This window comes from Caenorhabditis briggsae (genome assembly GCF_000004555.2).
Source record: "Caenorhabditis briggsae complete genome, chrIV, whole genome shotgun sequence".
NCBI classification, from domain to species: domain Eukaryota; kingdom Metazoa; phylum Nematoda; class Chromadorea; order Rhabditida; family Rhabditidae; genus Caenorhabditis; species Caenorhabditis briggsae.
The window spans coordinates 13,461,040-13,473,602 of record NC_013487.2 but is presented as its reverse complement, the minus strand read 5'-3'; the positions used below and the strand labels follow the sequence as shown (position 1 = coordinate 13,473,602).

The 12,563-nt window shown below is 41.1% G+C and overlaps 5 protein-coding genes across 5 annotated transcripts in view; 2 read left to right on the top strand and 3 right to left on the bottom strand.

Annotated features, from left to right (window-relative positions):
• Cbr-cid-1 overlaps positions 1 to 5,279 on the bottom strand; it is a gene marked incomplete at both ends in the record, with an annotated part of 11,645 nt that extends 6,366 nt beyond the window's left edge. Inside the window, 6 exons of the mRNA XM_002648949.1 lie at positions 2 to 221; positions 1,601 to 2,602; positions 2,654 to 2,967; positions 3,016 to 3,199; positions 4,110 to 4,483; positions 5,189 to 5,279. Of these exons, the coding sequence (XP_002648995.1) occupies positions 2 to 221; positions 1,601 to 2,602; positions 2,654 to 2,967; positions 3,016 to 3,199; positions 4,110 to 4,483; positions 5,189 to 5,279 (2,185 nt within the window). The remainder of the gene's footprint in view (position 1; positions 222 to 1,600; positions 2,603 to 2,653; positions 2,968 to 3,015; positions 3,200 to 4,109; positions 4,484 to 5,188) is intronic.
• Positions 5,280 to 5,444: 165 nt separating this feature from the next.
• On the bottom strand, positions 5,445 to 5,746 carry Cbr-emb-1 (the record flags this gene model as incomplete). The annotated part of the gene is made up of 2 exons (XM_002648948.1): positions 5,445 to 5,561; positions 5,615 to 5,746. The coding sequence occupies 2 exons, from the start codon at positions 5,744 to 5,746 to the stop codon at positions 5,445 to 5,447; spliced, it is 249 nt and encodes an 82-aa protein (XP_002648994.1).
• A 197-nt stretch (positions 5,747 to 5,943) lies between these two features.
• On the bottom strand, positions 5,944 to 6,900 carry CBG21325 (the record flags this gene model as incomplete). Its single annotated transcript, XM_002648947.2, has 5 exons — positions 5,944 to 6,078; positions 6,128 to 6,220; positions 6,280 to 6,408; positions 6,480 to 6,570; positions 6,854 to 6,900. The coding sequence occupies 5 exons, from the start codon at positions 6,898 to 6,900 to the stop codon at positions 5,944 to 5,946; spliced, it is 495 nt and encodes a 164-aa protein (XP_002648993.2).
• A 57-nt stretch (positions 6,901 to 6,957) lies between these two features.
• On the top strand, positions 6,958 to 8,534 carry CBG21324 (the record flags this gene model as incomplete). The annotated part of the gene is made up of 3 exons (XM_002648946.1): positions 6,958 to 7,110; positions 7,160 to 8,281; positions 8,331 to 8,534. 3 exons carry the CDS (start codon positions 6,958 to 6,960, stop codon positions 8,532 to 8,534), a joined length of 1,479 nt encoding a protein of 492 aa, XP_002648992.1.
• Positions 8,535 to 9,076: 542 nt separating this feature from the next.
• Cbr-ulp-1 overlaps positions 9,077 to 12,563 on the top strand; it is a gene marked incomplete at both ends in the record, with an annotated part of 4,458 nt that continues 971 nt past the window's right edge. Inside the window, 5 exons of the mRNA XM_045236133.1 lie at positions 9,077 to 9,120; positions 9,144 to 9,241; positions 9,288 to 9,724; positions 10,252 to 11,558; positions 11,607 to 11,685. Of these exons, the coding sequence (XP_045097282.1) occupies positions 9,077 to 9,120; positions 9,144 to 9,241; positions 9,288 to 9,724; positions 10,252 to 11,558; positions 11,607 to 11,685 (1,965 nt within the window). The remainder of the gene's footprint in view (positions 9,121 to 9,143; positions 9,242 to 9,287; positions 9,725 to 10,251; positions 11,559 to 11,606; positions 11,686 to 12,563) is intronic.

The window sequence follows — 12,563 nt, the reverse complement described above, 5'->3', positions numbered from 1 at the left end:
CTTGATTCCATCGATTTCCAACGGCTCAACTTCTGTTTCATTATCTCTTCTTCGTCTTGCTCCTCGGCTAGCTCATCAGCAGCCGCTTGATACTCCTCTTCTGTGATTTGAGCTATCACTTTTGGAGTTTTAAAGACGTCTGGAGTTTGTGGGGGTACTTCTACATGATTCCTTTTGGGAGTCTGTGGCTCTTTGACCTTCTTTTTGGAAGTTGTGGTTTTCTGAAAAAAAAGTAATTTCGTTACAAGGCTTTTGTGAATCCAGTGTGTGTTTTTCGAGATATTCCAGCAATGTGACCTAACTTTTGCACTTTGAGTTTTCTAGGCCATTTACCTTGATTACCTACAAAACTCAACATGCGAAAGTTAGGCCACCATGTCAAAATGACAAAAAAGAAAACACATCAAGGTAATATTAGATAATTTTTTGGCCGTAAAAGTCGGTGGTCTTGAAAATGCAACTTGAAAAAGCTCTCTTGATAGTTTCCCATGAGAGCATGAGGTATCTATTGTTTTATGACACCTGCGGCGGTTTACAATCAACGGTGTGAATGCATTTCGCACCTGTTTTATTGCCTTTTACTCCTTCTCATATCAACTGAAGACGTATTAGGTACACTAAAATGTGAGAAAAATGGGCGGAGTTTCCCAGGGGGCGGGATTTTTCCAGGTTTGTTAAGCCCCGCCCCTTAAGTGAAGACGCATGTAGGTCAAGATGAGGATGTTCCTAGATGAGGGCTCAAATACTCAGTTTTCATTTTTTTTTTCTTCCTTTTTCTCCCTCCCTCCCTCGTTGCCCAGGGTGTCGCAAAACTCCCTGATGCCAGTGATATGCCTCCCCCCCCCCATATCCTGATGCCAGTGATATATCCCCATATATCCTGATGTCAGTGGTTTCGCAAGATTCCCTGGTGCCAGTGGTTTTTCGTCAGGTTTTTTCCCGGTAAAAACCAGATTCCCTTTCACGTACTGAGATGTGGCGAAAGGGATCAACAGACGAAATGTCTGGCTAATCAGTACACTTTCAAAATTTTTTATTTGACATAATTTTTCACATAGGGTAAGGAGTCCAAAAATCTCGTTTTCGTCGAAATAATTATGTAGTTCCCTGACTCACATTTCGTTTAATTTTCTATTTTCCTTCAATTTACACCTGATTTGTTTTCTAGGTCATTTTCAAATGGTTTTCCGGGTCATTTAACAGTGTGGCCTAACATTCGCACGTTGATTTTTCTAGGCCATCATCATAAATACCGTAGAAATGATCTGATATTCGTCTGGTGAGTTTTCTAGTCTATTCACCACGATGGCCTAGAATACTCAACATGCGAAACCAGTGAAAACAGCCTAGAAAACTCACCAGGCGAATATTAGGTCATTTCTAGGTCATACACGTTGGTGGCCTAGAAAACTCAGCTTGCAGATGTTAGGCCATCATGTTAAATTTACCTAGAAAACCCACCAGAACTATTTCTGCTTATTAGCTACAGTGGCCTAGAAAAATAATGTGGAGGAAGTTAGGCCACTGTATTCCTCACATGAAGCTCATATGATTTTCGATTTTCTGCAACCCCAATCCCATTTTTTCCAAAAAAACTAACATTATGAAGAAGTCCTACTTCCACCAATGGTCCATTTTCAGTTCTCGGAATGGCGAAGGCTAGGAATGTCGTCAATAGGCAATTGAAGTAGAATGGCTGCCAGGTGGACACCTTCGGTATCGATAGAACATTATCACCACGGAATGGGTCGACAACATGAAGAATCTTCTTATTCCAACGATTCGCATCTCTCGACATCGCCTCGGATTGAGTGATTTGAATGACGATCTCGCGATTCTGTTTGACATAGTAACGGAAAAATTTGATAAATAAATCAGCGCTATTCCATTTTTTGGTTAGATCGAATTTCTCTCGAATATTCTTAATGTCCTTCTCGTAACGAGACATCAACCGAATCCTACGTTGTCCAGCTTCCTCCGGTGGAATTTTCGATACTTCTGAGCTGGCTTCGTCCTTCGTTGTCTGCGGATCCTCAACCTCTATCTCTCCATCGTATAACTCATGAAGAATAGGAAGATATTGTTGTCGTTGTAGGAAGTGAATCGCCATGATATCGAAACCATATCTCGGAAGACCGATTCTCTGTTTGTTCTTCGAGTCCACACCAGCTCTCGTTGCCCAAATACGAATGAGTTGAAGGAATTGAACGACTTCTTTACGGAGATCCACGTACGTTTTCATTAGATCCGAAAAGTGTAGCTGACTCCGGAAGACGAAGCACGACATCCAACAAAGACGTACTCTGACACCTTCAAATGTGAAAATGATAGTGGATGGAGTGCCCATTTCCATTGAATGATCCGCTGGATATCCATCGTCGGCGATTTTTTTCCGAATTTGTTCAAGAACAGAGAAAATGGAGACCCCATCATGTTGATCCATAGTGTAAGCAACATTGAAGTCGCTGTCAGGGAGAACGACGTCGTAAGTGGCAGAGCCAAACGGTCTTAGCTTCACATTATTACAGCCAAGTGTTGGAAATACGGAGGTATTCAAGTAGTAGAGGATATGGGCTGTTTGGTCCTGGCTGATTTGTTGGACCTGAAAAGACTTGAACAGGAGATAGAATCATTGAAAAATTCAGGTTATTACCTCTTTGTACTCATTCAGAACCGCTTCCAGCACTGTGTTTATAGACTTCAAATGATTAGCTGATGGATCAAGAATGTGCTTTAACAGTTGCTCTCGCTGGTCTTGTCTCTTGATATCATCAAAATGAGTACTACTCTCCAAATGGGCCTTAGCATGACTGATAGTGCTGATATGATAGTCGCACTTCTCACAGTAATAAATTGCATCTGGAAATGTTTCAAGACGTTCTTCGAGTCGTTTGATGAAGCACGACGTCAGGTAGGCTTCAGAAGACTTGGAGAATGGATGGCGTTTTGATCGGCATGCGGTTGAAACTGGGAAATCGGAGATTATCGAAATGAGCACTTTTCATGTGGTAATACCTTCATAAAAGTTTTCCATTGTTTCTCTGCATGCTTTTCTGATCGTTTTCTCACTGGAGTCCAATTTGACAAGAGCACCAGTTGCCGATTGACCACATTTCTCGTATTGCGCATCTTCGGAATTCTGGGACTTCACCCGAATGTACAGACCATTGCAGCGACTTGTTGTTGGAGTGATCATGAGCTGAAGACTTGATTGTTCAGAGAGCGTATACCATAAGACATGTATCAGAAAAGTACCGACGGCTCTCCTCCTTCTGTTACAGGGACCCTTCAATTGGAGGGAGTACTTCTATTTCTCTGGTCATTTTACTTTTCGAATTCCCGCCAAAACTGAAAAATTCGAAAAACTTGCGGTTTTTGGCGATTTTTCGAAAAATCAATTGATTTTTTCTTCGATTTTTGAGCAAAATTTTTAGGCCTTTTTAGGTTTTTCAGCTGTTTTCGGCGATTCTTTTTCGATTTTATCGAACTTTTTGCCTATGATTTGGCGGGATGATGCTCGCGAAGATTACTGTAGATTACTGTAGAAAACTTTTTATTATGCTTGTCTGAGAAAAAAAGGTTGAGACGCAGAGAAAATGTGTATGCGTCTCCACCGTTTGTGTGCTATTTAGGCTCTCCGCTTCGATATCGCTACCGTATTCAGACTGCAAAAAATACTCTCTAACCTTTTTTTTCTCAGACAAGCATAATATTTTGAAGTTTTTCAACGTGATTGTGTCAAACAAAACTGCAGAATAGAAAGTTTTCTACAGTAATCTACAGTAATCTTCCGGTCAAATTTCAGACAAAAAGTTCGAAAAAACCGAAAAAGAATCTTCAAAAATAGCTAAAAAGGTCTAAAAATTTTGCTCAAAAATCGAAGAAAAATCGCAAAAAACCGCTAATTTTTCAAAGTTTTCAGTTTTGGCGGGAATTCAAAAAAGAGAACCTTCTAGAAGATTCCAGAAACGGACGAGAAATTTATAGGTCAAATTTTTTTCAGTTTCCGAGGCTTGGGGGCCCTTCTATAAAGGGCCCTTATACAAAGGGCCCTTATACAAAGGGGCCATTCTAATACAGGTTTAGCAGTAGATTGAAACGAAACGAACCGAAAACTTTCCGTCAATCATAGTATTGACATTTCTCTCAAGCGGGAAATTCTGCATCGTATACTGATGTGTGACAGTGTCTGCCGAGACAGCGGATCCGGGATTTTCCGAGAAATAGTAGGCCCTTGTCTGCGCCTTAATCGTCTCGATTGTAGTCCCATTACTCGCTGGATTCTGATTCTTTTGAAAAGGAGCCTTGCTCATCTGAATATCCATTAGTGATATTAGCGGCGGAGCTTTAGGATCTCTTTTCAGAATTTCTACTTTTCGGGCGTTGGAAATGTCCGGAGAGGACTTTGAAGGATTTCGAGAGGATGATGTCGTTGAATTCCCATCAGTGTTGTCCGATGAGCTTTTCACACCGTTGTTGGATTCTAAAATTTATAAAATACGATATTAATAGGGTACAAAATCGGAGCCGTGGCAGAGAAGGTTCTACAACGATCACTACCGTAACCTAAGTAAAACCTGTATCAGAAGGGCCGGCGTTCTATTGTTCCAAGGCACTTCCAGAGGGCCCTTCTATTACAGGGGCCCTTCTAATCTTTCGGCTATTTTTTTCAAAAATTTCAATCGGAAATTTGGTGAATTCTCGTTCGAATTTCATGAAAATCTATCAATTTTTTTCAGCAAAATTCTTTGAAATTATGGAATTTCGGGAATAATTTTCACTTAAACTTTCAGTGAAAATTCGATTTTTGAATGTTTTTCAGTCAATTTTTCCGACTTTTTTGGGGAAAATCATCTTGGAAAATCGAGAAAAATAACCGGAAAATATTCATTTTTTATTGATTTTCGTCGAGTTTACCGTAAAACCTGTATTGGAAGGGCGCCTGTAATAGAAGGACCCTTCTAATACAGGTTTTACGGTAGCATTATTGTTCAGTCAATTTTCATGAGAAAAAATTACAGAAAAATAGACGAAAATCAGTGAAAAATGAATATTTTCCGGATTTTTTCTGAATTTTCCAAAATGAATTTCCTCAAAAAAGTCAGAAAATTGACTAACCGCTTCTTAGGTTACTGTAGTTTTCGTTGTGGGACCTGGCCACTAGCCCCGAATCTTTAAAAAAACCAACGTTTGTTCCGATTCCTAGGACGTTGTTTCTTTCCACTCGATTTCGAGGAATTCTCGCCTCCACCCGATGAGTTTCTGTTTTTATCTGGCATGCTCTCCAGCTGAAAATTGTTAAAACAGACTTAGAAAGTTTTGAAAAAACGCAAAAAATGGGGGAAAAATAAAGTATTAGGCATGGTAATCCATAATTTTAGGCAAAGAAATTATGAAATTCAGACTTTATGTATATACAAAATAGAAGGAAATAAATTGAAAAATCAGTTATTCTGAGCGTTGACTGGAGCCGCTGGCGCCGCAGCTGGAGCCAAACGTTGATCCTCCTTCTGAAGAATTGCCACGCTGTCTTGGAGGTGTTTCAGAAGATCCTGGTTGTCCTGAAAGAGAAGTTATCGATTGAATATTAGTGAAGAAAAGCTTTCTTTTTTACCCATTGCGCCTGTCGATGCTCACAGATCGAGGTGATGAATGACTCTTTGGCAGGGGAAATTTCAGGAACCCACAGGTGCTCTGACCAGTTAAGAGGAGGTTGGGCGACGTGGAACGGGTACATCATAGCCATTTTTGAGATCTGAAGAGGGAACGGAATTTATAAATTAATTTAGAAGGAAATATTACGATGAGGAAGAGAAGAAAAAATTATATGGAAAATGAACCAATGAACATAGAGTTAGAGAGATAACAAATAATTTTTATTAAACCGGCAAACAAAGAAAGAAACCCGTCGTTAACTAGCTGATAAGTTGATAACAAGATGATTCAATGCTTCAAAACGTTTCCGACGTGAGGAAACTTGCGGGCACAGATCGCCACCCACTCGTCGCCACAGGCCTTGCCCTCGAAGACGTCACGATTCTTGTCGTACAAATCTTGGGATGTTGAGAAGTCGTAGATCTGAAAAAAAAGCAAAAGATTGAATAAAAAACATATTTTATCAGTATACTTTGTCATGGACTACAACCAGACATCTATTCTCTTCATCGCGCAATCGACGGACTTCCTCCATCGTTCTGTCCTTTGTCTCAAGAGCAGGAACCTAAAAATTTTGATTTAAAGGGAAATATCGAATTTTAAACATTGATTTTGAGTACAAACCTGATATTTAGTTGGTTTTGCAATTTTCGGAGCTAAAATCCACTTGACGATTCGCTTGAGAGCCACCAACATTATCACAAACAAGGTGACATCGATGGGTGTGGGTTCATATTCGCCAATTTGCATTTTCTGCGAAAATCGAGAGGTATTTAGCCGCAAGAAAAAAATGTTTTGAAAGAAAAAAAAATTATTCTCCACGCCGGCGGACTAAGAAACTTCGGCCCTTTGCTCACTGCCAGCAATCGCGCTCCACCGCACCTTTTCGAATTCGCGTCGGGATTTTCTGATGAGCTGAAACATGAGTTAAATCATAGTTTATCCTCTCGAATTGGCTGATTTTCATAAAAGTTTCTTTATGAAAACGAATTCAGGACCTTTACTTACCACTAAATTGGCAGTTTGGTTGTATTTTTATTGGTTTCATCTCCCTTTTCCCCGGGAAAAGTCTCCTACCTATTAATCGCCCATTTTCAAGCTGAAAATCACAGTTTTCCTCTGATTTTGACCGATTTTTGCAAAATTTTGCATTTGGGAACGAATTCAGAACATTTACTTACCACTAGTGGTCACTTACTTGATCACTCTACCGGGGTTTTCCTCGATTTCATCCCATTTTTCCATTTTCGGCACTTAGCCATTTTTAGATGTTCTGCTAACTGTTTATCGATTATTTTCAGAATGTCGTTCGTGTGCGGAATCAGTGGGGAACCGACCGAAGATCCAGTCGTGTCTCCGGTGTCCGGATGCATTTTCGATCGCCGCTTGATCGTAAAATATATCGCTGAGAACGGCACAGATCCCATCAGTCATGGAGAGCTTGCAGAGGACTCCGTAAGCAAAAAATAGAAAAAGTATCAATTCAATATCATAATTTTTCCAGTTGGTGTCTTTGAAAGCTGGCGGAACAGGAGCAGCTCCACGAAATGTGTCAGGCACCTCCATCCCTTCACTGTTGAAAATGCTCCAAGATGAATGGGATACGGTCATGCTCAACAGTTTTTCACTTCGCCAACAACTTCAGATCGCTCGTCAGGAGCTCTCTCATTCTCTTTACCAACACGATGCTGCATGCCGAGTCATTGCACGCCTTTCCAAAGAATTGACTGCTGCCAGAGAGGCACTTTCCACCCTGAAGCCACATACAACTGCTAAAGTTGATGATGACGTTAGTATCGAAGAATCAGATGATCAGCAAGGTCTCAGCGAAGCTATTCTTGCCAAGTTGGATGAGAAATCGAAATCTCTCACTGCCGATCGCAAGCAGAGAGGAAAGAATCTTCCAGAAGGACTGGCGAAGTCGGAAGAGTTTGCAGAACTGAAGCAGACTGCTTCACACACCGGAATTCACTCAACTGGAACACCAGGAATCACTGCTTTGGATATCAAGGGAAACCTATCGCTCACGGGAGGAATCGACAAGACTGTTGTTTTGTACAACTATGAGAAGGAGCAAGTTGTGCAGACTTTCAAGGGACACAATAAGAAAATCAACGCAGTTGTCTTGCATCCAGACACGAAAACGGCCATTTCTGCTTCCGCTGACTCCCACATCCGCGTCTGGAATGCAGATGACGCATCCTCCAAGGTGGTTATCGACATTCACCAGGCTCCAGTCACTGATATATCTCTCAACGCTTCTGGCGATTACATTCTCTCTGCTTCCGACGACTCCTATTGGGCATTCTCTGACATTCATTCTGGAAAGTCTCTGTGCAAAGTCTCCGTTGATCCAGGATCTCAAATTGCTGTTCATTGCATTGAATTCCATCCGGACGGTCTGATCTTTGGAACCGGTGCTGCTGATGCTGTTGTTAAGATTTGGGATTTGAAGAATCAAGGAATCGCCGCAGCATTCCCAGGGCACACCGCCGCTGTTCGATCTATCGCCTTCTCAGAGAATGGTTACTACTTGGCAACAGGATCAGAGGATGGAGAAGTCAAATTGTGGGATCTCAGAAAGCTCAAGAACTTGAAAACGTTTGCGAATGAAGAGAAACAACCAGTAATATCCTTACCAGCAGTACCAACACTAAATATTTCTTAATTTTCAGATCAACTCCCTCTCCTTCGACATCACTGGATCCTTCCTCGGAATTGGAGGCCAGAAAGTTCAAGTGCTGCATGTGAAGAGCTGGAGTGAAGTCGCCTCGCTATCCGATCATTCCGGACCGGTGACTGGTGTCCGATTCGGAGAAAACGCACGATCACTGGTGACGTGCTCGTTGGACAAGAGCCTTCGCGTCTTCTCGATCTAATTGTTGTCCCAAATATTTACTAAATTATTTTATTCTTTTGTTTTTGACTGTGAATGGGGTTCGACCTGCTGAGATATGCTGATTTTTGCTACGTCACCTTTCTCATTGAAGCGCAGAATCTCCCCACAGCAGTTCGAACCCTGTCGCTTAAGCCGTTTTCCCATTTTTTCACATTTGGTCTGTCTCTATATATTAATTGTTCTTCTCTCTTTTTTTCACATTCTCAAAAAGCAAAAATTTTCCTGGAGGTGATTGGTTGTGGCGAGATCTCTCTAATTTTTTACCGATTTTGTTCACATTTTTCAGTGATTTCTCTAAGAAATTTCTTCAATCTGTTGTACGCCAGCAGCCAACCTTCTTCTTCTTCTTATCACCCTGTTCCTTCCCTTTTTTACCATAACATACTTTTCCAAAATTGTTTTTCCTTCGAATTTCAAACAGGTCTTCTTTCCTGAAATTGATATCTCTATGATTTGGTTTTGAGCCTTTGAGACCTTCTAAAGGATTCCCATCACAGTTTTTGGCATTAGATTCAATCAAATATGCCAAATCAGTCTGATAACTCAGACGAAGATAATCACTGTAGGTTTCTTTAAAAACCTCGATTAGAGTCACCAAAAATTTAGTTTTAGCGCGAAAAAGACACTGGTTAGCTGAGGAAGTGAAGTCTCCGAACAAGCGGCAGAAGAAAGTCAAGGGGCTTGCAGGTCTGAGTGATAAAGGTCCTAACTGATAAGAATAAGAGAAATTTAGGTTTCCTGTTCAATCCGCTTAATAATATCTTTGGAATGTGGGGTAGCCAAACGAAGGACGAGAAATCGGTTGAACGTGTTGAAGAGAAAGAGGAAGAAGAAATTGTTATAGAAAAGACGACACATGTGCTACAAGACACGTCTACTTCGATCATTTATCTCAACAGAGACAGTCCGGAACGAGCAGCGGGCGGTGGTGGAGAAGATGAGATTGTCGTTGAGAAGCATGTTCATCACGTTGAAGTCTCGGATGATAGTGACTCAAATGACGTCGCGGAGATTCCAACGACGTCTTCCTCGACAACGCAGTCAATCTTGGAGAAGTCATTCGAAAAGCAACAAGAAGAAAACGAAGAAGAGGAACCAGATATTGTGTTTGAGAATGTTGTGAAGACGCCGAACAGACAGTTACAGGCTGCTAGACGTTTCCAGAATGAGGTATAAGCAGTGTGAAGCTATGCGCGTAGCGACCGAAAATTTGAGAGTAAGCGGAGCTTAGCAGGAATGCTCGGAATGACTTTCGGAATGTCGAAAATTCCTTTTTTTTTTTTACAAATTCCGGAGTTTCAGAATATTCCAATTTTTAAGTTTCCGAACATCCCTGAAGCTATTGCCGGATATTCTTAAAGGAGCATGCTTTTTTCGTAACTTTTACATTTCATTTTCAATACTTAACACATCATTTTTAGCACTAAAAAGGCATAAAATGACTTTTCTTAATTCTCTAAGATTCGTTTTTTGATTTTCGACGAATTTCATCGGGTTTGCACATTTTTCTTTAAAAAAACGGCAAATCACAGAGTTTTGCTTAAAAACGAGGAAAATTGTCGAAAAATTGGTTTAAAAAGTCTAGAAATAGGCACGGAAAATCCATGCAACTTGAAGGATTTCGCTACCGTACCTTAGCTCCGCCCCCTTCGCGCATGGAGACTACAGTAATATCTATCTGACCATATTGTTTTCAGTTGATCTATTTGAACGAGACCCAGCAAGATGACGAAGTGTCCGTCTCCACAGCCACAGAAGCTTCTCCAACTCCAGATGACAGCATCAGTCGATCAATCACACCTCTCTCCTTATCCACGTATTCTTCTAACAACGTTCGTGACTTCTGGAGACGTTCCTCTTCGAAAAAACCTCAAGCCGCCAAAACGACGTTCCGACAGGCCTTCAAATACACATCATCATCGATTCAGAGAATGTCGTCGGGGATTCAGAAGACCAACAAGGCAAAACGAGTGAATCTGTTATCTCGTGATCGGCTCTTGCAAGGTGTTGTGGATAGTGGACAGTATGAGGCTGAAGCTATTCTTGGATTGGCTTGGCCGGAGAAGGAGAAGAATAAGAATAAGAAGATGTCGCCCACGTCGGATGTGTTGGCTAGAGCTCAAAATGTAACTTTAGAGATTTTAAAGCGGTTTGAAAATATGGTTTTTCAGAAAATCTCTGAACTCCGAGGTGCCAGCCGAAGCACCACACCCCTTTCCACAGATTCTTCTGTGATCTTCGAAGGCGCTTCTTCATTCAGAAGTCAACCACGGACGCCATCAGTGTCATCGATTTCCAGCGCTACACCAACTCAACAAAAGTTCCGAGACCTTATATCGCAAATCGATAGTCTTGGCATCAATTCTGCTCATCGAGGTCCACAACGATACGAACACGCTTATGAGAAGTCAAAGCAGAAAGAGGATGTGCTATTGGAAACAGCACGGATTCGTCAAGAGCATCGAGCTGAGACGAAGGGGGATCGGTTGGAAGAGACGAGAAAGAATCTGGAGTTGATTGGAATTGTGCTAAGACCGAAGGTGGAGAAAAAGAAAGTGGAAGATTTCATTGCGTTGCCTGATGAGGCTGATAGGCTTCTGGAAAGGGCGTGGAATAAAAGTCTTAGTGGAGAAGAGCAGTTTGTGGATGCATTCAATATTCCGATCTGTCGAACAGACTTGGAAACATTAAGCGGGCTGCACTGGTTGAACGACAACATTATCAATTTCTATCTTCAATTGATTTGTGATCGAAGCACGAAGGACTCGAAATATCCAAAGACGTACGCCTTCAACACCTTCTTCTACACAAATGTCCAGACGAAAGGATACGCGAGTGTCAAACGGTGGACCCGTAAAGTGGACATCTTTTCACATGATATTCTTCTGATCCCCGTGCATTTGGGCATGCATTGGTGTATGGCTGTTGTCGATATTCCGGAGAAGAAAATTGAGTTTTATGACTCGCTATACGATGGAAATACACAAGTGCTGCCAGCGTTGAAGTGAGAAAAATAATGGATTCTAGCTGTTATCTGATTAATGATTTTCAGAACTTATTTGGCTTCTGAATCAATGGACAAGAAGAAACAGGCGTTCGACTTTTCGGGATGGACCATTCGACAGATGGAGGTAAATTTTGAAAATTTTACTGTTTTATTTGGTGAAAAAAATCATGTAGATTCATATAAAAATAGTGAAAAAAAAACCGAAAAAGGAATCCAAAAATGTGAGAACCGCATCGAAAAACTTTCAGATTTCTCGAGTTTTTTTATTAACTTCCTCCCAGAATACCGTAAAACTTGTATTAGAAAAGCCGACTCTTCTATTGTTCCAAGGTACCTCCGGAGGGCACTTTCTATTACAAGGGCCCTTCAATTAGAGGGAACTCTTCCATTTTTCCTGCCATTTTTTTCAAAAAATTTCAATCGAAAATTTGGTGAATTCCCGTTCAAAATTCATGAAAATCTATCAATTTCAACTACCGTAACCTTTGTGTACCGTAAAACCTGCATTAGAAGGGCAGGCCCTTTTGTTTTTTCAATCCCCTTTTGGAGGGCCCTTCTAAAACAGGTTTTACAATACTTTTGTGGAGGACACAATGATGCAATGGAAAAATCATAGCTGCAAGCGGGCCGGCCCGGTCAGATGGCGAGCCGGCTGATAACTGTTCCCTAGAACGAGATATTCAAGCATTTTTGATACCAAATGATAGATTTCGACAGGGCCCATCACGTCTATATTGTCTATTCAAAATAATCGCGCGAGTGAACGAGTGAAAATGTCTGCGTCTCTACAGCGCCTCTATAGGTTTGGAGACTCTCTACACGTTTTTTTACTCGTTCACCCGCGCGATTATTTTGAATAGACAATATCATTTGATTCCTGTCCGATGACATGTCTAAAATGTGTTTGAATGACAAAAAATCTGTTTTTTTAGTCAAATTGGTCGAAAATTGTCATTCAAATACATTTTTCGACATGTTATCGGACCGGGAATCGGCTCGAAT